The following is a 27341-nucleotide window of genomic DNA, read 5'->3' as shown; positions in this document are numbered from 1 at the left end:
TCCTTGTTACCACTGAGAAAATAGTGATGAGCTGCCTTCTTGAACTTCTGCAACTCATTTGGTGTAGGCACATCCACTGTGCCATTAGGGATGATACTGGGAGGAGTTCAACTGAGATTGTGCCCTTTTAAAACTGAAGTTAGAGTTTACCTTTTTTGAAAGGCATGTTGCACCCGAGTTTGGCTATAAGATTCAAAACAAAGTGTCCAACGACACCCCTTTTCCTTTTTATTGGAGTCAGCCTGTCTCAGATTGAGGTGGAAGTTGCTTTGAATGAAAATGGAATGTTCTACTTAAATTTTAACTATTTGAATGAAAGCTTACATTTATTATAAGAGTGAACATGGCTGTGAAAGACTACATTATTTAGTGCAAATTGCAAGCAGTCATATCAATACAAAATTTTAGGTCTTGACATTTGTTTGCTTAATTTACTTTTGGCACAAAGCCTCCATTTTGTATATGGCATTATTTCAAGAAAAGTGAGTCATTGGAAAATTAAACTTGGACGTCTGTTGGAAATAATGATAAAATTAATTAAAAATGAATACATTGGATATTGATGCGATTCTTAAAGTGGTCACTTATTCAGTATGTTCACTCGTTTCAGATACAAGTAAAATTGAGCAAAAGTGCAACCTTTGGCTTTAGAATTCCATCTCATGCTCTTCCTGCAACTCTTGGACAAAGAAGGAGCCGCTAGTATGGCTGTCCATCTATCTTTTTCTCTCATTAGTCTTTACATGTTGTCATATTGCCACAATGGCGCAAGTAGTAAGGAAATAGCTCCGCAAGCATGGAAACTAAATCCATGCCATTGCGTTCTTATATACATAATGTAAACAATTTGGCAAACTGGTCATCTGTATAAATTCTTACCATTGCAGAATTAAATAAATAAATTCCCCTGCATAACTAATATTTTTCTTCCTTGTGTCCCATTTGCTCGAATGCCATCACATAGAACCAGATGCATAGTCCTCGAGATAGTTGAACTGCACTTTTCTCACCCTACCCAATGCACGTGGTCTCATTCCTGGCAAATAATGACCAAATTCCATGAACGTTATTTAAAATCAAAAATCAGCACTTCTTGTCCTGCAATTGATAACCTGTGACAGTTTCTCTTAGATCATGAGAATGACACAGATGAAGAGGAGAATTTTTTTTTCTTTGAAAATATGCATCGGCCCAGTTGGAAATAATCAGCAAAAGCCTTTTATTTGATGATTAACTATGATAGAACAATGCAGGACTGAAACCGGCCCTTCGGCCTACAATGTTGTGCTAAACATGATGCTATATGAAACTATTCCCTTCTGCCTGGCCTTGGTCCATATCCTTGCATTCCTCTCGTATTCATATGCTTACCTGACAGTCATTTAAATGCCCTTATTGTATCTGTCTCAACCACCACCCTGGCAGTGTGTTCCAGACTCCCTCCACTCTGTGCAAAAGACAGCTTGCCCCTCACACATCCTTTGAACTTCTCCCCTCTCACCTTAAGTGCAGGCCCTCAAGTATTAGTTATTTCCACTCTGGGAAAAAGATGCTGACCGTCAACCCTCTCTAAGCATCTCATAATTTTATAGACTTCGATCAAGTCTTCCCCCACTTGAGAAAACAACCCGAGTTTTTCTAGCCTCTCCTTTATAGTTCAAACCCTTAATCCGAGCAGCGTCCTGGTAAACCTATTCTGCACCCTCTCTAAAGGCTCCATATCCTTCCTGTAATCTGGTGACCAGAATTGAACACAATATTCTTAAGGTTGGCCTAACCAAAGTTTTATAAAGCTGCAATGTGACATCCTGACACTTGTACTCAATTCCCTGAGTTTAAAAAAAGGCGAGCATACCATATGCCGCCTTTCCCACCTGATCTACTTGCGTGGTCACTTTTAGGGAGCTATGGACTTGAACCCCAAGATCCTACTGTACATCAGTGCTGTTCAGAGTCCTGCCATTAGCTGTATACTTTTCCTTAACATTAGATCTCTCAAAGAGCAGCATTTCACATTTCGTGAGATTAAACTCCACCTGCCATTTCTCCGCCCACATCTGTATCCTTTGACAACCTTCTACACTATCCACAACTCCACTGATCTGTGTATTGTCCGAAAGCTTACTAACCCACCCATCTACATCTCCATCTAAGTCTGTCATTATCACAACCAGCAGAGGTCCCTGTATGGATCCCTGCAGAAACCACTAGACATGGACCTCCAGCCAGACAAACACCTTTGCACCATTACTGTCTGTCTTCTATGGGCAAACCAATTCTAATCCACACCGCCAAGTCAGCGTGGATCCTGTGCATCTTAATCTTCTGGATGAGCCTACCATGAGGGACCTTGTCAAAAGCCTTACTAAAATCTTCTCAACAAATGTCACTGCTCTAGACTCATCGATCACCTTTATCACCTCTGTGAAAAATACCAAGTTTGTAAAATATGACCTGGCCTACTCAAAGCCATACTGACTGCTCCTTATTCGGCCATGCCTTTCCAAATGTGCATAAATCCTATCCCTAAGAATTCTGTCCAGTAGCTTCCCAACCACAGATGTGAGACTCATCTGGTCTGGAGTTTCCTGGATTAACCCTATTTCCATTCTTGAACAAAGGAGCGACATTAGCTGCTGGCCAGTCCTCCAGGACCTCTCCATTGACTAGTGAGGATACAAAGTCTTGGTCAAGATCCTGGCAATCTTGCGTCTTGCCTGTTTCAGTAACGTGGGGTAGATGCCCTTGGGCCCTGAGGATTGTCCATGTTAATGCTCTTCAAGAGATCCAACACCAGTTCTTGATCTCAAAATGCCTTAGTACATTAGCATGCTCCTCACCAATCTCACTATCTTCCATATCTTTCTCCTGGGTGAATACTGATGCAAAGTACTCATTTAGGATTTCACCCACATCCTCCAAGCAACAAGTTTCCTTCTTTAACCTTGAGTGGTCGTACCTTTACTTTAGTTATCCTCTTTTAATGTATGTATAGAATGCCTTGGAATTCTTAACCCTACTTGCCAAGGCCATTTCATGGCTCCATCTTCTCTCCTAATTCCCTACCTGAGTACTTCATTGCTTTCCTTAAATTCCTCACAGCCCCTGTCTGAATTTTACCTTCCTACACCTTGCGTATGGTTCTTTTTGACTTTTGACTAAATTCACAATCTCACTCATTATCCAAGGGTCCCTTGCTTTGCTGTTCTTGTCCTCCTTCCTTACTGGAACATGCCGGTCTTGAGCTCTCATCAGCAGGTCTTTTAAACAATTCCCATATGCCAAATGTGGACTTGCCTGATAACATCTCCTCCTAATTAACAGTCCCCAGCTCCTGCCTACTGATGTAATTTGCTTCCTCCAATTCAGTATCATCTTGTAAGGTCCTGACTGATTCATAACTACCTTAAAACTGAATTGTATGACAGCATTTTTGGTTTAGTTATATTTAACCATTTACTTGGATTGAAATGTGGCCGTTTTGATCTGGGTTAGCATAAAATTGTTAATTGGAGGGCTTTTGTGGTACAGTGCTGTCTCTCTAGCTTTTGGTCAGATGTCTTGGGTTCAAGTTCTACGTGCTCTAGAAGTGTCATAACACATATGAATAAGTTGATTAAAATATTTAATATTGCTATCTGAGCATGTTCAAACCTTTTTTCACTGAGCATTGTGGGATATTTGATATACCAGATGCTGCTGTGTTGTTAGAAGATTTCATACTGAAGAAAATAATCATGGTGGTATGGGCAACATTTTGGAGAAACAATGGAAACCATTCTATCTAACAAATATGATTTTGTGTTTAAAGGCAGCCTAAGATAGTTCATCTAAGTGGCAAACATAGCTGTTATCACTAATGCAACACGAAAGAGATAGATGCCAGAAAACGAATGCTGATTATATTTGAAAGTGTCTTCTAGCCACACTGAAGCAATGGATTTTAAGTCTGTTACATGAAATTTGTGCAAATCCATCTCTGAATTCCGTGGATTTTAAAAATTGAGTAATTTCAAAAGGGGAGAGTCAAGACTTGGAGCAGATTTTGAGGTAAAAAACAATAAGTGAGAAAGCACGGTGAATTTGCTAAGGCTAAGCGTGAGTTTTAAGTGACTGAAGATTCTAAGTATGTGTAACTATTTTGGCTGCGCCATATATTTAAATGTTGTCGTGATTGTTACCTCTTTCCTGTTTTATAGGAACAGAAAGATTCCTCTAATGGTGTCACTCAAAACCTAAATGGAGAGAATGCTGATCTATCTCAAGACATGGAGTCTGAAGATGAAGAGGAGGAAGATGACGAGGAAGAAGAACAAGAAGAAGAAGAAGAAGAAGAGAAATACAGTGGTGTAGACCATCCAGATTCAGAGTTATGCATGGACTTTGGAGGCACTGACAACATTCATAAAATGGAAATGTCTAAGAAAGTATGTTCTTGATGCTTTGTCAGTTAATTTTCACATTAACAAGAATATTACATGAGCATGGATCATTACCATTCAGTGCATGAAATGAAGTTCTTCTTCAAACCTCTTCCGTGAAACATTAAATTTACGCTCCCTTGTCCAGGAAGTATTAGCTAACATTAGCAGCTTTTCTTTTCTGTTCTTAGCTAGGCTTGTCTTAATTTTGTCTGTATATGATGACCTCACCACCTCTTTTTTTTTAAGGGAAAAAGCCCTAAATTTTGCAATGTAACCTTATCAAAGACTCTCTCATTCTTCAAGTATCACAATGAGAAGTATTTTAGTTGTGGACTCACTAAAGTTTTATGTTGATTCGGGACATACTCCTCACTTTTGAGCCAATACTTATTTTATGCAGTTTCAAACATTGAGATTATGAGCATCTGCTAAAAATGTGTATTTGGGGAAGCGTACCATCTGCAAATGTACTAGTTACAGTTAAATTTAGTTGCTGTTTTTGTGAAGCATTCTGTGGACTCTTGACCTTTTATAATTGTGTAACCAAAAAGAATCAGTAACCAGACTGGAAAAATGAGTAGTTATACACTTGGATTGGCAGTACCTGGAGTATTGTATTCACAGTTCTAGCCAATAAGAACTATTAAGAATTATGAATTCTTTCATAACTTCCATTGAAGTTAGACAGGAGTGTTTTGAGATTGAGTGACAAAATATCACCAATGCCGTACTACTTTCCCTGTGTTTGTTCAGTACATTGAATTTCTAAATTTTGGTTGGCTTGAGAAACATTTTACCGGCAGTGGCATTACTGGCTAAGGTCGGAATTACATCCTATTTATATGTTGACATTTTATAAAGAGCTTAAGTTCATGATGAACTATGATACCTTAAATTTCAATTCTTTTTCAGTACGATGTTGATAGTTTCACATATTTTTAAGTCTCCATCCAGTTCCATGTTGTATCAATTTTGCATTGATGCAATTAATATTACATTTATACCAATTCCAAAATGATAGAATCCCTTGAATAAGGTCTGCACACAAAGGCAAGCGATGCAGTGCCAATACTCTTAGTTCCTGGGATTTTGCACAGAATGCTACCTGCTCCAAAATAGGAGAAAGTTGATTTTCCAAAGTTTTTTGGCAAGTCTTTGAACCTTTCTTTAAAGCATCACAAGAAATGTCATTATGGGCTCATCTCTGTTTATCTGGTTCTATTATATGACACACTCTTCGAAACAATCCTGCACTTTCTGTTTTCAGCCATAGTAATTTATTTGTCCAGTGGGTTAGCTTTCAGTCCTCATAGAACTGGAAATAAATTTGAATAAAATTCTGTAATTCCCTTCTGTTATGGATCAATCACTTCTATCAGTTACAGAACCTGAGGGCATGTAGCAAAATAACTTAAAACTTTACATTTCCAACCAGATTGTGCAGATTATAAAATGATGAGTGAACGTGGCTTAAATCTGAGATGTAGGGGATGCGATGGTTTCGCTAGACTGTGAATCCAGAGACCGAGATAATATTTGGGGACTCTAGTTCGAATCCAGCCATGGCAGTTGGTGGACTTAGACTTTTTTTTAAAATTGAAGACAAACAACAGTGAAACCATTGTCAATTGTCAGAAAAACTGACCTGGTTCATGAATTCCCTTTAGAAGAAGGAAGAAGTTGTCCTTCCCTGGTCTGGCCTGCATGTGACTCTAGACCTTTAACTCCTCTCTGGGCAGGGATAGGTAATAAACGTTGGCCAAGCCAGCGATACCAAATCCTGTAGCCTTTTATTTTGTTTTCCATTGTGAATTTCCAATCTCAGTTGTCCAGAATTGATTAGTTATGAGTTGGGTGGAAATGTAAGAAAGCCAGTTGAAATAAAATACTGTTCCTTGGATGTGATCTTCTCAAATGACCAAGTCACTATTTGCTCCTGTCAGATTGAAAATGCTATTTGAAATCAAACCTTTTCTCTTTCACAAATGTAACTTACCTGCTGGTCAAATCGTATTTTGTGCCTCAAACTTCTTCCCAGACTTGATTGTTGATAATATAGCAGGTCAAGTTTAAACATATATGTGGTGTCAGAGACTTTTTATGTATGCAATATTGTAGCTTTTGTTTTGCTGCTTTAAAAGTTACAATTTGTTTTCATTGTTATTTAACATTTTGAAACCAGTAGAAGTTTATCAAAGATTATAGTTCACTGTAGAATTTTAAAATATTTCACTACCCAGGCTAGCCAGCAAGAAGAATATGATCCTGAAGAGGATCAGGACTCTGATCTGGAAGATGATGATGATGATGATGATGTTGATGATGACTTTGAATCTGATGTGGTGAGTCATTCATCCTGGAGTTGTGATTGCTGTAAATTTCTGCTGTGATTTTTTTCTTTCTCCCAGTGTCTCAGATCACTTTTCTAAATTAATATTTGTTTCTTATAACCTGGAAGATGCTATTACTTGCCCATAATCTCAAAGTTTGCTACAAAATCCAGAAATCTGACAAGAACATCTCACCTGAGTTTTGACTTCCTGGTTCATCTCTTGAACTTAGGTAGTATCTTCCTTTGCATCAGACAGCAATGGAATAAACAATTTTAGTTGACAGGACTTGGGTCATGAGCTGCCAATTCATTATCAAATTGTAAATGAATAAATTAGCAAAATTAATGATATACTTGTAGATTTAGAGTAATTAAATATTTGCTGACTGTCAGCTTATTTTGACTTTTAGCTCCAGGTGGACTGTTTGATTTGAACAAGGCAAATTGAGAAACAGTATTCTGTTGACAATTCTTACAGACAAAAAGAAACTGTGTCTCAACATCAAAAGAGCTTTCAATCCAATCAATATCAAAAAAAAAACTGAAAATGCTTACATAAGCATTAAATAGCTTGTCCTGTTCTTCACACATGTCATCACGACAGACCTGAAATTTAACTTGAAAGTATGAGTGGGTTTTGGTCCTGTTTTCAAGATCTAGAAATGGTGGTGATGCTGTACTTATTAAACTATCTTTTTTAGTGGTTGCAAAATTTGCAGTTTTGATTTTGTTTTCACAGAGGTTTATGTCATTGCATTAAGGTGTTATTGTATCATTACATTTAGATCATAAGATACCAATTCCATTGAATAGCCGTGCATTAACAGAACTCTTTACAACTAGCTAAAGCACTTGAAGAAATAGCACTTAACACTGTTCTTAATTAGTTCTCTGGAATTGGATGAGATTAATAATGCCACATTAATTGCCCATTTCTACGATTCTGAGTATATAATTTGAATTTGAGACAATTGATGTTTGCATTGCCAGTTCACATAAAATGGTTTCATTTTAGTGGAGCTCCATTTAGTGGGTGGCAGCTTAGACTGATGGCTGATTTGATTGGCAGCTAAACTGGTCACTCCCTGAAGCCAAATACCGGGATGGCAAAATTCAAGGTTTTGGAATCCAGTTCCCTCAATAAAATAGAAACAAAAAAGTGTATGGCCTGGGACAACTTTGCTTAAGTTTACGAAGGATAGCAAGCCCAGAGAGTGAGCATCAAATTTAGGACAAACCAGTTTCAGGTAAATTTCTGTTTAGAAAAGTGGAATTAGCCTCGTAGAGATGTTATGTTTTCTTGTGAGGAGGATGCTGAAATTGAAGTATGAGGGAATTTAATGTAGTTTATTTGTTCACCTTTTCTTTATAAAGTAAATCAGTCTATTGACTTGTAAAAGGCTTGTTTAACTTGAATATTCATCTGCCTTTCTGAGATTAGGGAAATGTATTTGACAGCTTGTTCTGGAACATGTTCATTTGACAAGGGATTTCATTGCCAGGCTTCTGTTGGTCATGATACTGTATGTTGAAAAAGAATTCACAAGGGTTGTAATGTCTATTTGCGTGAAAGACCATGAACCATAATCTTTTGAGAATATCTAGCTCATATGTAATTTGAAACTGTTTTATATTATCTGTATTCATTCACAAGAATTTTTTCTGTAACAAACTTAGTTTAATTAAGTTGTAATAGGTGTATATATAGTGGCATCCCTAATGTTTTAAGAAGAAAGAACAACGAAAATTACAGTACAGGAACAGGCACTTCGGCCCTCCAAGTTTGAGCTGATCCAGATTCTCTATCGAAACCAGTCGTCTATTTTCCAAGGATCTGTATCTCTCTGCTTCCTGCCCATTCATCTATCTGTCTAGATACATCTTAAATGACACTATCATGCCTGCCTCTACCACCTACGCTGGCAATGTGGTCCAGGCACCCACCAACTTCTGCGTAAAGAACTTTCCACGCATATCTCCCTTAAACTTTTCCCCTCTCACCTTGAAATCGTGACCCCTAGTAATTAAGTCCATAAGACCATAAAACCATAAGACATAGTAGTGGAAGTAAGGCCATTTGGCCCATCAAGTCCACTCTGCCATTTAAATCATGGCTGATGGGCATTTCAACTCCACTTTCCTGCACTCTCCCCGTCGCCCTTGATTCCTTCTGAGATCAAATATTTGTCGATCTCTGCCTTGAAGGCATCCAATGTCCCGGCCTCCACTGCACTCCGTGGCAATGAATTCCACAAGCCCACCACTCTCTGGCTGAAGAAATGTCGTCTCATTTCAATTTTAAATTTATCCCCTCTAATTTTAAGGCTGTGCCCATGTGTCCTAGTCTCCCCGCCTAACGGAAACAACTAGCATCCACCCCTTTTAAACCATACATTATCTTGTAAGTTTCTATTAGATCTCCCCTCAACCTTCTAAACTCTAATGAGTACAATCCCAGGATCCTTGGCCGTTCATCATACGTTAAACCTGCCATTCCAGGGGTCATCCGTGTGAATCTCCGCTGGACACACTCCAGGGCTAGTATGTCCTTCCTGAGGTGTGGGTCCCAAAATTGGACACAGTATTCTAAATGGGGCCGAACTAGAGCTTTATAAAGCCTCAGAAGCACATCGCTGCTTTTATATTCCAACCCTCTTGAGATAAACGACAACATTACGTTCACTTTCTTAATTACGGACTCTACCTGCAAGTTAACCTTTAGAGAGTCCTGGACCAACACTCCCAGATCCCTTTGTACTTCTGCTTTGTGAATTTTCTCACCATTTAGAACATAGTCCAAGCCTATATTCTTTTTTCCAAAGTGCAAAACCTCACATTTACTCACATTGAATTTCATCACCCATTTCCTGGACCGCTCTCCTAAACTGTCTAAATCTTCCTGCAGCTTCCCCACCTCTTCAGTACTACCTGCCTGTCCACCTATCTTTGTATCATTGGCAAACTTCGCCAGAATGCCTCCAGTCCCTTCATCAAGATCATTAATGTATAAGGTGAACAGCTGCGGCCCCAACACTGAACCCTGGGGGACACCACTAGTCACCGGTTGCCATTCCGAAAAAGAGCCTTTTATCCCAACTCTCTGCCTTCTGTCAGACAGCCAATCCTCATTCCAAGCCAGTAGCTCACCTCAAACACCATGGGCCCTCACCTTGCTCAGCAGCCTCCTGTGAGGCACTGTATCAAAGGCCTTTTGGAAGTCTAGATAGATAACAACATCTACTGGGTTCCCTGGTCTAACATACTTGTTACCTCTTCAAAGAATTCTAACAGGTTTGTCAGGCACGACCTCCCCTTACTAAATCCATGCTGACTTGTTCTAATCTGACCCTGCACTTCCAGGAATTTAGAAATCTCATCCTTGACAATGGATTCTAGAATTTTACCAACTACCGATGTTAGGCTAATCGGCCGATAGTTTTCCATCTTTTGCCTTGATCCTTTCTTAAATAAGGGGGTTACAACAGCAATTTTCCAATCATCTGGGATTTTCCCTGACTCCAGTGACTTTTGAAAGATCACGACCAAAGCCTCTGCTATCTCCCCAGCCACCTCCCTCAGATTCCAGGATGGAGCCCATTGGGGCCAGGAGATTTATCAATTTTTAGACCTTTCAGCTTTTCTCGCACTTTCTCTTTTGTAATGCCTACCATACTCAACTCTGCTGCCTGTCTCTCCCTAATTGTTGGCACACTACTCATGTCTTCCACTGTGAAGACTGACGCAAAGTACTTATTAAGTTCTTCAGCTATTTCCTTATCTCCCATCACTAGCCTTCCAGCATCAATTTGGAGCAGCCCAATATCTACTTTTGCCTCTCGTTTGTTTCTTATGTATTGAAAGAAGCTTTTATTATCATTTCTAATATTACTAGCTAGCCTACCTTCATATCTGAGCCTCTCATAGAACTCAGAACATTACAGCACAGTACAGGCCCTTCGGCCCTCGATGTTGTGCCGACCTGTCATACCGATCTCAAGCCCATCTAACCTATACTATTCCATGTACGTCCATATGCTTATCCAATGACGACTTAAATGTACCTAAAGTTGGTGAATCTACTACCGTTGCAGGCAAAGCGTTCCATTCCCTTACTACTCTCTGAGTAAAGAAGCTACCTCTGACATCTGTCCTATATCTTCCACCCCTCAATTTAAAGCTATGCCCCCTCGTGCTCACTGTCACCATCCTAGGAAAAAGGCTCTCCCTATCTAACCCTCTGATTTATTTTATGTGTTTCAATTAAGTCACCTCTCAATCTTCTTCTCTCTAATGAAAACAGCCTCAAGTCCCTCAGCCTTTCCTCGTAAGACCTTCCCTCCGTACCAGGCAACATCCTAGTAAACCTCCTCTGCACCCTTTCCAAAGCTTCAACATCTTTCTTATAATGTGGTGACCAGAACTGTACACAATACTCCAAGTGCGGCCGCACCAGAGTTTTGTACAGCTGCAGCATAACCTCTTGGTTCCGGAACTCAATCCCTCTATTAATAAAAGCTAAAACACTGTATGCCTTCTTAACAGCCCTGTCAACCTGGGTGGCACCTTTCAAGGATCTGTGTACATGGACACCGAGATCTCTCTGCTCATCTACACTACTAAGAATCTTACCATTAGCCCAGTATTTTGCCTTCCAGTTACTCCTTCCAAAGTGCATCAGCTCACACTTGTCTGCATTAAACTCCATTTGCCACCTCTCAGCCCAGCTCTGCAGCTTATCTATGTCTCTCTGCAACCTACAGCATCCTTCGTCACTATCCACAACTCCACCGACCTTAGTGTCGTCTGCAAATTTACTAACCTATCCTTCTATGCCCTCATCCAGGTCATTTATAAAAATGACAAACAGCAGTGGACCCAACACCGACCCTTCTGGTACACCACTAGTAACTGGTCTCCAGGATGAACATTTCCCATCAACTACCACCCTCTGTCTTCTTTCAGCAAGCCAATTTCCGATCCAAACTGCTATATCTCCCACAATTCCATTCCTCCACATTTTGTACAATAGCCTATTGTGGGGAACCTTATCAAACGCCTTGCTGAAATCCTTATACACCACATCAACCGGTTTACTCTCATCTACCTGTTTGGTCACCTTCTCAAAGAACTCTAAGGTTTGTGAGGCACGACTTTCCCTTCACAAAACCGTGCTGACTATCCCTAATCAATTTATTCTTTTCTAGATGATTATAAATCCTATCCCTTATAACTGTTTCCAACACTTTACCAACAACTGAGGTAAGGCTCACTGGTCTATAATTACCAGGGTTGTCTCTACTCCCCTTCTTGAACAGGGGAACCACGTTTGCAATCCTCCAGTCATCTGGCACTATTCCTGTGGACAATGACGAGTTAAAGATCAATGCCAAAGGCTCAACAATCTCCTCCCTGGCTTCCCAGAGGATCCGAGGATAAATCCCATCTGGCCCAGGGGACTTATCTATCTTCACCCTCTGAAGGATTTCTAATACCTCTTCCGTGTGAACCTCAATCCCACCTAGTCTAGTAGCCTGTATCTCAGTATTCTCCTCGACAATATTGTCATTTTCTAGAGTGAATACTGTTGAAAAATATTCATTTAGTGCTTCCCCTATCTCCTCTGACTCCACACACAACTTACCACTACTACCCTTGATTGGCCCTAATCTTACTTATGTCATTCTTTTATTCCTTAAATACCTATAGAAAGCCTGAGGGTTTATCCTGATCCTATCCGCCAACAACTTCTCATGTCTCCTCCTGGCTCTGCTGAGCTTTCTCTTTAGGTCTTTCCTGGCTACCTCCATAGCCCTCAAGTGCCCTAACTGAGCCTTCACACCTCATCCTAACATAAGTCGCCTTCTTCCTCTTGACCAGAGATTCCACCGCCTTCATAAACCACGGCTCCTGCGCTCTACAACTTCCTCCCTGCCTGACAGGTACGTACTTATCTAGGACACACGGGAGCTTTTCCTTGAATAAGCTCCACATTTCTAACATGCCCATCCCCTGCAGTTTCCTTCCCCATCCTACGCTCCCTAAATCTTGCCTAATCTCATCGTAATTGCCTTTCCCCCAGCTATAACTCTTGCCCAGTGGTATAAACCTATCCCTTTCCATCACTAAAGTAAACATAACAGAATTGTGATGACTATCACCAAACTGCTCACGTACTTCCAAATCTAACACCTGGCCAGGCTCATTACCCAGTACCAAATCTAATGTGGCTTCGCCCCTTGTTGGCCTATCTACATACTGTGTCAGGAAGCCCTCCTGCACACTTCCTTATTGTTCTCTTTGTTATCCTCTGTTTGTTTTTGTAGCCTTCCCAATCTTCTGATCTCCCAGTGCTCTTGGCCGCTTTATAGGCTGTCTCTTTTTCTTTGATATATTTCCTGACTTCCTTTGTCAGCCATGGCTGTCTAATCCCACCCCGGATGATCTTTCTCTTCTTTGGGATGAACCTCTGTACTGTGTCCTCAATTACACCCAGAAACTCCTGCCATTGTTGGTCTACTTTCTTCCCCACCAGGCTCTGCTTCCAGTCGATATTCGTCAATTCCTCTCTCATGCCCCTGTAATTACTTTTATTTAACTGTAATACCATTACATCCGATGTTGCCTTCTCTCTTTCAAACTGCAGACTGAAGTCTACCATATTATGATCGCTGCCTCCTAAGTGTTCCCTTACTTTCGGGTCTTTTATAAAGTCTGGCTCATTACATAGCACTAAGTCCAGAATAGCCTGCTCCCTTGTGGGCTCCATCACAAGCTGTTCCAAAAGGCCATCCTGCAAACATTCCATGAATTCCTTTTCTTTGAATCCACTGGCAACATTATTCACCCAATCCACCTGCATATTGAAGTCCCCCATGATCACCGTGACCTTGCCTTTCTGACATGCCCTAGCTATTTCTCGGTGCATCTTGCGCCCCTGGTCCTGATCATTGCTCGGAGGCCTGTACATAACTCCCATTATAGTCTTTTTGCCTTTGTGGTTCCTTAATTTCACCCCCACAGACTCCACATTTTCTGACCCAATGTCATTCAGTGCCTTAGATTTAATTTCATTCTTAACTAACAATGCAACCTCACCCCCTCTGCCTACCTCCCTGTCTTTTCGATATGTTGTGAATCCTTGGATGTTGAACTGCCCGTCCTGAACTCCCTGCAACCATGTCTCTGTGATGCCTACCACATCATAATCATTCAAGAGGATTTGTGCTGTTAATTCATCTACTTTGTTGTGAATACTGTGAGCATTTAGATAAAGTGCCTTAATGCTAACTTTCTTATCATTATTAGAGAGGTTGGAAATCCCAAAGCTATCCTTCCTTTTTGCTGTATTCCTCGTCTGCCTCGAGCTTAAATCCACCTGTACACGTGCTATCCTGTTGCTTATCTTTCCATTTAACTCCACATTCCCTATCTCTTTCACTTTCCGTTCTCTCCCCCCCCCCCCCCCCCCCGACTCAGAAGTTTAAAGTCCTACTGACCACTCTGTTTATCCTTTTCGCTAGAACACTGGTTCCAGATCGGTTCAGGTGGAGACTGTCCCAACGGTACAGATCCCCCCTGCTTCCAAAACTGATGCCAATGCCCCATGAAATGGAATCCCTCTTTCCCACACCAATCCCTTAGCCACGTGTTTACTTCCCTAACTTTCTTTTCCCTATGCCAATTAGCACATGGCTCAGGCAGTAATCCGGAGATTATGACCCTTGAGGACCTGTACTTCAATTTCTTTCCTAGTGCTTCATAATCCCTGAACAGGTCCTCTACCCTAGCTTTGCCTATGTTATTAGTCCCAATATGGACCACAACAACTGGATCCTCCCCCTCCCGCTCCAATATCCTTTCAACCCGGTCGGAGATGTCCCGCACCCTGGCACCGGGCAGGCAACACACCATGCAGGATTCCTGATCTGGCTTGCATAGCATACTATCTGTCCCCCGAATAATAGAATCCCCGATAACAACTATCTGTCTTTTTGCTCCCCCCTCTTGAATGGCCTTCTGGACCACGGTGCCGTGGTCACCTGGCTCATCCTGTCCACAGTCCTTTTCCTCATCCATACAAGGAGCAAGAATCTAATATCTGTTGGTCAAGGTCAAGGGCTGAGGCTCCTGCACTCCTGAACTCTGAAGAGTCCCCTACTCTGGAGGGGGAAATGCTTCTTGCCATGCACCCTGTCTGTACCTCTCATGATTTTGTAGATCTCAATCAGGTCCACCCCTCAACCTCTGTCTTTGTAATGGAAATTATCCTAATCTACTCAACCTTTCTTCATAGCTAGCGCCCTCCATACCAGGCATCATCCTGGTGAACCTCCTCTGCACCATCTCCAAAGCATCTACATCCTTTTGGTAATGTGGCAACTAGAACTCAGTATTCCAAATGTGGTTGAACCAAAGTCCTATACAACTGTAACATAACCTTCCAACTCTTGTACTCAACACCCTGTCCGATAGACAATAGACCGTAGGTGCAGGAGTAGGCCATTCGGGCCTGTGAGCCAGCACCACCATTCATTATGATCATGGCTGATCATCCACAATCAGTATCCTGTTCCTGCCTTATCCCCATAACCCTTGATTCCACCATCTTTAAGAGCACTATCCATCTCTTTTTTGGAAGTATCCAGAGACTAGGCCTCCACGTCCTGATGAAAGTGTGCCATATGCCTCCTTGACCACTTTATCCACCTGCGTTGCTACCTTCAGGGTACAGTGGACCTGAACACCCAGATCTCTGTGCATCAGTTTTCCCCTGGGCTTTTCCATTTAGCATATAGTTTTGCTCTTGAATTCGATCTTCCAAAATTCATCACCTCGCATTTGCCTAGATTGAACTCCATTTGCCATTTCTCTGCCCATCTCTCCAATCTATGTATATTTTGCTGCATTCACCGACAGGCCTCTTCATTATCTGCTACTCCACCAATCTTAGTGTCATCTGCTAATCAGTAATTGCTAATCAGACCATCGCTATTCAGACCATCTATATCTTCCTCCAGATCATTTATGTATATTGCAAACAACAGTGGTCCCAACACGGATCCCTGTGGAACACCATTGGTCACAGTTCTCCATTTTGAGAAACTCCCTTCCACTACAACTCTGTCTTCTATTGCCCAGCCAGTTCTCTATCCATCTAGCCGGTACACCCTGGACCCATGCTATTTCACTTTCTCCATCAGCCTACCATGGCGAACCTTATCAAACACCTTACTGAAGTCCTTACTGAAGTTTTGTTTGTTTCCTACGTTAATTGGGACCTTGCAGGGTTTTTGTGGTGATATTTTTCTATTGGAAACTTACTCAGCAAATTCTTAAACTTGCGTGCATTTTTATACTGTATTTTGGTTTTTCTGTTCTTGGACTTTGTAATTCTCAATTGTCATTTTTGGAAGTCATGAAAATACATTTTTTTTCAGTATAATTCTGGTTTGTTGTTATGTCTGAAGGTATCTTAGACTAATGTTCAAAATGAAAAGTCACAGAGCCGAAGAGCTGTATGGCATGGAAACAGATTTGTTTTGGTGCAACTTGTCCATGCCGACCAAATATCCTAAATAAATTTAGTCCCATTTGCCAGCATTTGGCCCATATCCTTCTCATCTCTTTCTGTTGTACCCAACCAGAAGCCTTTTAAATGTTGTAATTGTACTAGCCTCTGTCGCTTCCTCTTGCAGCTCATTCCATAAAAGCAGCACCCTTTGTGTGGAAAAAATTGCCCCTTGGGTCCTGTTCCCTTCTCAACTTAAACCTATGCCCTTTAGTTTTGAGCTCCCACATCCCCTTTCCCTGGGAAAAGACCTTGTCTATTCACCCTATCCATGCAGCTCATAACTTTATGAACCTCTATGATGTCATCCCTTAGCCTCTGATGTTCCACTGAAAATCGCCCCACCCTATTCAGCCTCTCCATAAAGGTCAAACCCTACAACCCTGGCAACATCCTTGTAAATCTTTTCTGAACCCTTTCAAATTTCACAATACTCTTCTTTTTGCAGGGAGACCAGCATTACACACAGTATTCCAAATGTGTGGCCTAATCAATATCCCGTACAGCTGCAACATGACCTCCCAATTTCTATATTGAATGCACTGACCAATAAAGGCAAGCATACCAAATGTTGTCTTCACTGTCCTATTCACTTGTGACTCCACTTTCAAGGAACTATGAATCTGCCCCCCAAGGTCTCGTTGTTCAGCAACACTCCCCAGGACCTTACCATTAAATGTATAAGTCCTGCCCTGATATGTCTTTCCAAAATGTAGCATCTTGCATTTATCTAAATTAATATCCATTTGCTACTCCTTGGCCCACTGACCCACCTGGTCATTCCATTGTATTCTGAGGTAACCTTTTTTGCTGTCTTCTACATCTCCAATTTTGGTGTCATCGCCAAATTTATTTAACTATATCTGTTCACATTCAAATCATTTATGTAAATGACGACAAGCAATGCACCCAGCACCGATGCTTGTGGCACACTGTTGGTCACAGGTCTCCAGTCTGAAAAGCAACCCTGCATCACCTTCTACCATCAAGCCAGTTCTGTATCCAAATTGCTCGTTCTTCCTGTATTCCATGTAATCTAACCTTGCTAACCAGTCAACCATGAAGAACCTTGTTGAACGCCTTACTGAAGTCCACATAGATCATATCTATCGCTTTGCCCTGATCAGTCCTCTTTGTTAGGTCTTCAAAAGGGTAATTCAGAGAATATTCAGCAGTAAATCTTTGTTGAAAATTTATTTTTTTGTCATCCAGAGTTCAGAGTCTAGTTTGAAAAGGAAATGGAAGAGAAAAGGGAAGAATGACAGTCCATGGGTAAAACCAACTAGGAAACGAAGACGAAAAATCCGGCCAAAAAGTGATAGTAGAGGTAACAGCAGTAATTGCTCTATTTTGATGGAAAGGAAGTGTCACCTTTATTGTAATTGGTACTGTGATACCGGGTGAAAATGAATTATTCTGTCCTCTGTATTTCAAAATTCAGTTCAAATGTCAATCATCATAGTTAAATTGTAAACCATGGAGAATTGTGAACTGTTTTAATACTTTACATTGAACGTTGGCAGTAGTGTTGTGAACTTGAATGATCAAGTGTGGTTTTCCCCATATCTGTTCAGTGCATTGAATTTTATAAATTCCGCTGGCCTGGATAAACATTTTTGAACCTTTCAAAAACATTTTGAAACATGGGCTATTGCCGCACGGCTGCCTTTTTGTGCCAGGGACCCGGCTTCAATTCCAACCTTGGCTAACTGTCTGAGAGTTTGCACATTCTCCCCATGTCTGCATAGGTTTCTTCAGGGTGATCCGGTTTCTTGCCACAGTCTGAAGATGTGCAGGTTATATGGATTGGCTGTGCTAAATTGCCCGTGGTTTCTAGGGTAGGGGGTAGGTCTGGGTGGGATGCTCTTTAGAGGATTGGTGGGGACTCAATGGGCTGAATGGCCTTTTTCCGCACTGCAGGAACTCTATGATCTATTCTATGTTTGCATTACCAGCTTAGAATGATAGAAGAAGAGAGTATAATTAAGTCCTCAGCTAAATTTTTGACACTTATCAACCTCTTCATGAATTCAAACCTTTCAATGGTGTTTCAAGGCACCATGCTGATTAGTACGTTCACAAACTTTGAAATTTCCATTTAATTCCAGTAGTAGAACTTTTGCATTGATACAATCCACTTTAAATTTATATCAATATGACAGTAACACTTGAATCAGCCCTGTAATCTGTGTCCCTGACACTAAAACCAAAGATAGAAGGTCATTTCTAGAAGGTACTTTTTTTTAAAAGTTTCTAGAATTTTGCGCTAGATGTTGTACAGCTCCAGAATAGTGCAAGGTTGATTTTAAAAAGTGCTTGGGCAGGTTGTTGAGGCTTTCTTTAAAGGCTCATAAGAAGAATTATTCTCACTTGATCTTTATTTACATTTAAAAAATGACTAACTGGAAATCTGGATTTTAATCGTGGGTCCAGACAGTTTAGCAAAGTTGTTAGTGGGTTATTGCATTCTGTGTTTTGTCTGTGCCCATAATTCCAAATTGGGAATTTTGGTGCTCAAGCACATTGGGTCTATCAGGATAAAAGATCTGAGAGAGTTTATTTAGGCATGAAAAAGGTGGGAAACCTTGCAAATGAACAAGGTTAAAAGCAGGGGTCATTTAAACTGAGGTCCAAGACTCATTGACTGGAGCAGGAATATTTGTAGTAAGGCCACAAATGGTAAGATTCATAGTGACTGGAAGCCCACATTTTACCCCTCTATGCCACTAATATTTATTTCTGTCATAAGAGGAGGGAACTCTCCATTTCAACTGCCAGAAGATGGGAGTCTTGCATTTTATTTGTGAAATGCAGATGAATCCTCCAGACATGAAAGAGCAGCGAACTGTATATTACTGTGAAATAAAATTATTAAAATTCTGTAATTACATAAGGAATACATGGTCTCAGAAAAATATTGTCAGTAGAACACAGAATTGAATATCTTGAAGAAAATAGCTTACCTTCCCATCAAGTAAATACACTTTCTCTGTGCACAATCGGGGATACAGTTGATGATGTTACAGCTTGTTAAGTGGCTGAAGAAGCAACAGGAGTACTTTAGAAGAAGCAATGAAAACCTTTGACAATTTTTCAACCGTTAAACTCAAAATTCTTGAAAGATCAAGGTTTAAGTGAGTTTAGCTTTTGGTCCAATTCATAGATGATTTTATTAATGATAAGTACGTTTTAATGAAAAAATGTTTTGATGGTGACTTTATGTTAGAATTAATAAGAATTGAAATTGTGGGAATTGCTAATGAAGCTCTGTTAAATTGTTACAGTCCAAAGTAGGCTTGAGTTTGGAGAAAGTCAGACAGATGATGAGTGAAGCATAAGCCCAGAAGCAATAGATCAATCATAAGAGAAGATCAATCTTGACGCAGGAGATTAACAGTGGTTTTACAATCCTGATAGGAAGTGTGTACTAGACATTCAGCCCAATTATTCTTAAGTCTTCACAAAAGTATGTGATCGATTTAGTCACTATAATGGTTAATTTGTCCAACTTTGACCACTATCGAAGATCAAAGCAACATACTGTTTGAGCAATAGACAAGAAAACAAAGCATATTTATTAGAAATAGTTTGTCCTTAAACATGTGGTTAACATGGATTATCATTTAATAATATGCAAACTTCAATGCCCACTTTAAATTCCAACGGACAAGTTCATTCACAAACAGGTCAGACAAGACACAGTTCTGCAGAAATAGCATGGGAACAAAATATAGGCACAGAAGAACAAATTCTCTGGATCAAGAGTCCAACAATAAGAGTGGGTGGAGTGAGATGAGTTTCTCAGAGTTCTTTTGCTTTGTGTCAGTTGCAGAAGTTTCCCTATTCAGTAGCTATTATTTGCGTGTAGGTAAAGTTTGTCTTTTCTGATAGTTTGTTTTCTTCGACTCTCAGGATGGATGTAGGGGTTACACGAGCATTCAAAGTGTTGGTTTTCTTCCACTCAGAGGAGAGTGGAGGTAGTGTGGAACAAGTGAGAGAGATGGAGGTAGAGAGAGAAAAATGTGTCTTGTCCTGCAGGCTTCTGGAGGTCTGAGTACAGCTGTCCCTTCTCTGTGATCAATTGCAACTTAACTGCACATCAAACAGCTTTTATAGTTATCTGGTGTCAGCATCTCTCAAATATATCAAATGCACATTTTCCAAAAATTACATTACAAAGTCACAAACAACAGTTCAGAAACCATAAAATGAGTAGGACAGGAACCATACACTACAAGTCCTTGTCAGTGCTGTGGAGGAAAGAAACTTCATGGACGCAGACAGTGCCTCGTTATTAAAACTTCTTTTTGTGTCCCGTTACGTCAGTTTCAGAAAATGTTCAGAAGCAGGCCATGGCTTCAGAAAAGCAAGAAATCAAATAATAATCCACCAAATTGGGTTAATCAAACAGAAAAGTCTGCAGAAGAGGAAAAAAATATGCTTTGTATGAAAAGCTGATACTTGTATCAGTGATTATTTCACAAATTTCTCTGTGATGAGTCATAATATATATTATCAGAAAATGAGCCATGATACAGTCTGTAGCCCTCGGCCGTGTTCGCTATATGGTCCAGGAGGCGTAATATTTCAGACTGAAGGAATACGGTGAGGAACTCCCCAATATTTGGGACATACTAAATATTACATTGCATGGTTCACAAACAAGAATCCTCAACTTGAGTAGGAAGATATGTTTTCACTTTAATATTATACCAAACATGAAAGAGGTTAAAAAGCAGAAGTTGAAAAGTTCCTTTAAACAGGAATGCGCTCAGTGATCCAAATGATTGAAGAAGCTGCAAGACAGTGAGTGATGTAGTGGTACTGACACTAGCCTAGTAACCAAGAGGCACAGCTCATGTTCAAGAGTTGGTGATATTTGAATTCAAATAATAAATCTGGAGATAAAAGCAAATCAAGTAATGATTATGAAAGAGAGTGGTGGGCTTGTGGAATTCATTGCCACGGAGTGCAGTGGAGGCTGGTAGGTTGGATGCCTTCAAGGAAGAGATCGACAAATTCTTGATCTCAGAAGGAATCAAGAGCTACAGGGAGAGTGCAGGAAAGTGGAGTTGAAATGCCCATCAGCCATGATTTAAATGGTGGAGTGGACTTGATGGGCTGAATGGCCTTACTTCCACTCCTATGTTTTATGGTTTTATGGAAATCATTGTTGTAAAAACGCACTTGGTTCACTGATGTTCTTCAGCAAGGGAAATCTGCTATCCTTACCCGTTATGGCCTACATTTGACGCCAAATCACAGCAATGTAGGGACAGCTCTTAACTGCCCCTCTGTACAGTGTATCATGTCTCATTATCAGATAATATTGTACCATTCACCCTAGTAAAATTTGAGATGACCACTGATACAAATATTAACTTGTCAAAAGTAACACTTGGTTTTTCTTTTGCTGTAGACTTTTCCACTTCAGTAACCCAGTTGTGTAGGTCATTATGCAGCAGGTCACACTCTACAATAGGTATTGGAAAGTAGTTATCATATTTGGGATAGAAGAACAAGTTTGTATCAGGGATCTGAACAGAAAAGATATGGTCATCCAAGGAGCTTCAGATCTTGAGGATTGTGTATTACTCATATTACCAGAGGGTCTCTATGAAGGAACCACAGGGATCTTATTCCACTGCAGGTTAATCATCCACCACCGACTGATTAGCATGAATCCAGTGGCGAACATGATCTTGTAATGGATCTGCATACTTCAGGCTATCAGGAAGAGAATCAAAAGACGCCAGTTTCCAACCAGTCTTGCAAGTCTAAAGAGAACATTTTCCAAGAAAATGGTAAAGCTTTCAGACTGACTTTACAAATTCAAGTAGAGTAGGGAAGGGGTGAGAAGAACATGGTAGCAATAAACAGAGTTATGTCAGCAATGCATAACATGAATGATTAAAATAAAAGCTTGGGAAGAGTGTGTAACAAAAAACAAATAACTGTGGATGCTGGAAATCTGGAACAAAAACAAATTACTGGAGGAACACAGATAAAAGGTGTAGAGCTGGATGAACACAGCAGGCCAAGCAGCATCAGAGGAGCAGGAAAGCTGACGTTTTGGGCCTAGACCCTCTTTCAGAAAAGGGGGAAGGGAAGGGGGATCCGAAATGAATAGGGAGAGAGGGGGAGGCAGATTGAAGATAGATAGAGGAGAAGATAGGTGGAGAGGAGACAGACCGGCCAAAGAGGTGGGGATGGAGCCAGGAAAGGTGAGTGTAGGTGGGGAGGTAGGGAGGCGATAGGTCAGTCCACAGAGGACAGACAGGTCAAGGGGGCGGGATGAGGTTAGGAGGTAGGAGATGGGGGTAGGGCTTGAGGTGGGAGGAGGGGATAGGTGGGAAGAAGGACAGGTTAGGCGAGACCGAGCTGGGCTGGTATTGGGATACAGTAGGGGGTGGGGAGATTTTGAAGCTTGTGAAGTCCACATTGATACCATTGGGCTGCAGGGTTCCCAAGCAGAATATGAGTTGCTGTTCCTGTAACCTTCAGGTAGCATCGTTGTGACACTGCAGAGGCCCAGGATGGACATGTCGTCTGCAGAATGGGAGGGGGAGTTGAAATGGTTTGCGACTGACAGGTGCAGTTGTTTAGTGCAAACCGAGCGTAGGTCTTCTGCAAAGCGATCCCCAAGCCTCTGCTTGGTTTCCCCGAAGTAGAAGAGGCCACAAGGGGAACAGTGGATGCTGTATACCTAATCAGCAGATGTGCAGGTGAACATCTGCTTGATGTGGAAAGTCTCCTTAGGGCCTGGGATGGGGGTGAGAGGGCAGATGCAGGGGCAGTTGTAGCACTTTCTGCTGTTGCAGGTAAAAGTACCGGGTGTGGTGGGGCTGGAGGAGAGTGTGGAGCGGACAAGGGAGTCACAGAGAGAGTGGTCCCTCTGGAAAACAGATCAGGGTAGGGAGGGGAAAATGTCTTTGGTGGTGGGGTCGCATTGCAGATAGCAGAAGTGTCGGAGGATGATGCATTGGATCCGGAGGTTGGCGGGGTGGTACAAGAGGACAAGGGGAAGTCTGTTTTGGTTGTTATTGTGGGGAGGGGCGTGAGGGACGAGTTGGGGGAAATGCAGGAGACTTGGTCGAGGGCGTTCTCAACCACTGAGTGGGGGAAGTTGCAGTTCTTGAAAAACGGGACATCTGAGATGTACGGAAGTGGAATGCCTCCTCCTGGGAGCAGATGCTGCGGAGGTGATGGAACTGGGAATAGGGGATGACATTTTTGCAGGAAGGTGGATGGGAGGAGGTGTATTCTAGGTAGCTGTGGGAGTCGGTGGGCTTGAAATGGATATCGGTTTCTAGCTGGTTGCCAGATATGGAGACAGAGGTCCAGGAAGGAGAAAGAGGTAGTAGAGATGATCCAGGTGAACTTAAGGTTGGGTGGAAGATGTTGGTGAAGTGGATAAATTCCCCCACCGCCCACCGCATCCCAAAACGAGCCCAGCTCGTCTCTGCCTCCCTAACCTGCCCTTTCTCCACCTATCCCCTCCTCCCACCTCAAGCCCCACCCCCATATCCGACCTACTCACCTCATCCCGCCCCTGACCTCCGTGGACTGACCTATCTCCTCCCTACCTCTCCACCTACACTCACCTTTCCTGGCTCCATCCCTGCCTCTTTGACCGGTCCGTCTCCTCTCCACCTATCTTCTCTTCTATCTGCCTCCCCCTCACTCCCTATTTATGTCAGATACCCCTCTCCCTGCCCTCTTTCTGTAGAAGGGTCTAGGCCCGAAATGTCAGCTTTCCTGCTCCTCTGATGCTGCTTGGCCTGCTGTGTTCATCCAGCTCTACACCTTGTTATCTCAGATTCTCCAGCATCTGCAGTTCCTCCTATCTGCTGGAGAAACTCAGTAGGTCTGGGCAGCATCTGAAGAGAAAGTGGAGTCAATGTTTCAGGTCCTGTGACTCCTCTTTAGAGATTATGTACATGGATTTGAAAGCATTAATAGTGATGAGTGCCATAAGCACCACTCACCATCGTGACATCATTTGGGTTAGTGGGCTGAACAGTTTAGGATCTTGAAGGATTGAGACTTGACATCTGGCCCTTAAAGTCTCTGGAACTTTGTCTATCATATCAATATAATCTGTAAGTAATTGCTGATATGCAAAAGCATATATTGTTAATGACAAGAGTGTCCTTTTGTTAGACTGGCAAATGGTATCCTGTATCAGGTGAGACCTGACAGGCCTCCTATTCTTAGAGAAGGTTGCAACAACCTTTATGAACAACAACTCAAATAGTGTAGTGAGGCATGCCCATGCAGTAATGATTTTCATGAATTAGCTTGGTTTTTGATTCTGAATATGGGCTTTCAGGCATGGGTGAAATCAGAACGTTCCCATTAGTCTTACTGATGGGGTTCCTATTTTGGCACTATATTTGATTAGCGCTAAAATTAAAAACATATTGTTTAGAGACTTTATGCTCACAGAATTAAACACTGGTTGCAAAATTACATGTATAAACTTGAGGTGTTGACTGCAAATTTATCTCCTGCCAAATCACGGTCTAATACTTGTGCTATGCAGATACCAAGTACCAAGCACAGTGGCTCTGTCCTCCGTTAGCTGCATGCGTTGCAACGATTCCATGGAATTACTGCCTTTCTTGTGATTTTGGGACTAACTGTTAGGCCCACATTTCAGTGAAGGTTACATTAAAAAAGCTTATCTGTTTCATGAAGTGTTATCATTTACAACATGTGCTAATTGTCTATCTCAGTTGTGCTATGAATGGACTGACCTCTAATCATGAATGCAGTTAGCAATGCTAGAACCAGGTGTCTGTCATAAGCTGTACTCTTGTAGTATAATGTCACTAAAAGAATATTCAGTCGAAAAATGAAACCAATTACAAGCTTTAATCAATTAATCCTGAACTCCCAGACCTGACTCAAATGTTAAGAATTGAGAGAATATTGAAACAACATCTGGAGAAAGCAAATGTTCTAGGCGCTAAAATGTTTAGGAACTTACAATTAGAACAAAACTTCCATCTTGTAGAACCAGCATCCAAAACCAGGCTTTTGTATGATTGGAGTATTTTATAAACATCTGACTGTGAACTTCATTATTTACAGGTGCTGAAACAGAGACTCCAGCTCTCATAGATAATAATGAGTATACTGAAATGCCTCTGAGTTCACTGAATCTGCCTGCAGGTGGTCTGTTCACTTCTCAATCTATAGGTAAAGCTGCATTGTAGATTTTCAAGGTGTTAAAAAGCTTTTTTTAAAAGTTGGAATTATTTAGTAATATACAGTAAGAATTTCAAAATTAATTTGGCAGATGGAAGCATTTGGAAAATATACGTTGTTTGGAGACTTCAATGACATTTTATATGGTTTGCGTCAATGTTTACAACTTTGTTTCTGTATTCATAAACGATAAAAGGGTTGGTATGAACTGTTTCAATATTGTAATTCATCGCAGGCATTTCCCAAAGCTCTGACTCAGTGGAACTAGATAAGCTACAGGAGTTACCTCTTTGCAGTTGTCGGATGGAAACACCAAAAAGCCAAGAGATTGTTAAACTGGCCAACAATAAGTGTATGGCCACAGAGAATATAGACGAAGAGGTAAGAAGGACTTGGCACGAATTTGAGTAAACAATCACTCGCGTGGACATATGCTGGCTGTTCGATTTGTTATTCTCAAAATGTCTGAATTATGTTCAAATGTAACTGACTACAGTACACCCCCCCCATGCAAAATGAGCAGACAAATGGAAATTAAAACAGTAGATATAACAGTTTACAAAAATAATTAAATGTATCCTGACAGAAATAAGTATTTAAGTTACTTGGTCATATTTCTGGAGCTTCATTTAAGGTTTAAATTTAATCAAAGGAAATGTGTAGTTGTACATTTGTTATTAATGTGCAAAATATGGTGCTATATCTTTGTCATTTGCATATCCTCCCAATGTGAAGACTTTTTTTAATGATTACTTGCTGCAGCTTGTTCTTTAGAAGGTTCCCTATACATGTAGTCTGTGTAAACACAAGCATGCGCCACATTACAGCAAGTTTGACGTTTGGGTAAATTTTCACTCAATTCCATGTGCCTCTCTTTCAGTCATTCTAAAGCCTGCCTATCTAAATGGTTTGTTGGATTGAATCCCTTTAAAGGTAGAGTCTCAAAGGGCAGTGAACTTTAATATGTCATCTTAAATATTTTAATTTAACTTGAGTTGAACTGGTTTACAAATTCAGTGCATTTTGTCAAAACTCAGTTGGGAAAATATTGAAGCCTAGTCTGCTTTTACTTGCTTTTATTTACAGAAAGAAACTTCGTATAAAGTACATCTCCAGCAAAAATGACCTGTTTTTAAGCAGCGTAATGGTAAAAGAACTGAAGGGACGATTTATTGTGTTCATAAATAGGATTTCTGTTTTGTTATTTTTGGCATGCAGAGAAAGTCTTGACTATTTGTACTTTTCACTGATTAATTTACAATTATCAGAGAATTAAAATTTTGACTTATGGATTTGCCTGTCTTTAGTGGTTTATGACTTGGGCAAAAAATTGTAGAACTAAAGACCAGTCAGTTTTACTTCTAATGGGGAAATTTCTGGAATTGATGAAAGAGGAAATAACTAAATACTAAGAAAAGTCAAGCTCAATTCACCAGTGCCAACACAGTTTCACAAAGAGAAGTCATGTCTGATGAATTTGTTAGCGTTCTATTAAGGATGTAACCATGAAGGTCGATAATGGGCATCCAGTGGATGTGATATATCTAGACTTCCAGAAGACATTTGTCAAGGTGTTGCATAAAAGACTGATCCAGAGAGTTAAGGGTAGTGTATTCGCTTGGATAGAGGACTGGCTGACTGACAGAAAGCAGAGGTTTAGGATAAATGCGTCCTACTCTGGATGGTAAGCTGTAACTATAGTGGGGTGTGGTAGGGTTCAGTTCGCGGACGTCAAGTATTTACAGTCGGTATAAATAATCTGCAAGTAGGGGAAGAGTATAACAGCAAAATTTGTTGATGATAC

At 40.9% G+C, this 27341-nt stretch overlaps 1 protein-coding gene across 10 annotated transcripts in view; it reads left to right on the top strand.

The window, feature by feature from the left end:
- The window catches only part of LOC125465346 (histone-lysine N-methyltransferase EHMT1), a 163557-nt gene that overhangs the window by 77505 nt on the left and 58711 nt on the right, over positions 1 to 27341 (top strand). For all 10 annotated transcript variants that reach the window (XM_048558714.2, XM_059638393.1, XM_048558706.2 and 7 more), the window contains 5 exons: positions 4200 to 4427; positions 6665 to 6766; positions 17537 to 17651; positions 25421 to 25528; positions 25773 to 25918. In XM_048558714.2, coding sequence (XP_048414671.1) covers positions 4200 to 4427; positions 6665 to 6766; positions 17537 to 17651; positions 25421 to 25528; positions 25773 to 25918 — 699 coding nt within the window. The remainder of the gene's footprint in view (positions 1 to 4199; positions 4428 to 6664; positions 6767 to 17536; positions 17652 to 25420; positions 25529 to 25772; positions 25919 to 27341) is intronic.

The sequence above is a fragment of the Stegostoma tigrinum genome, chromosome 29, assembly GCF_030684315.1.
Source record: "Stegostoma tigrinum isolate sSteTig4 chromosome 29, sSteTig4.hap1, whole genome shotgun sequence".
In the NCBI taxonomy this organism is placed as follows: domain Eukaryota; kingdom Metazoa; phylum Chordata; class Chondrichthyes; order Orectolobiformes; family Stegostomatidae; genus Stegostoma; species Stegostoma tigrinum.
Note: the sequence above shows the minus strand (reverse complement) of the source record. Positions and strands in the feature narration are given on the sequence as shown.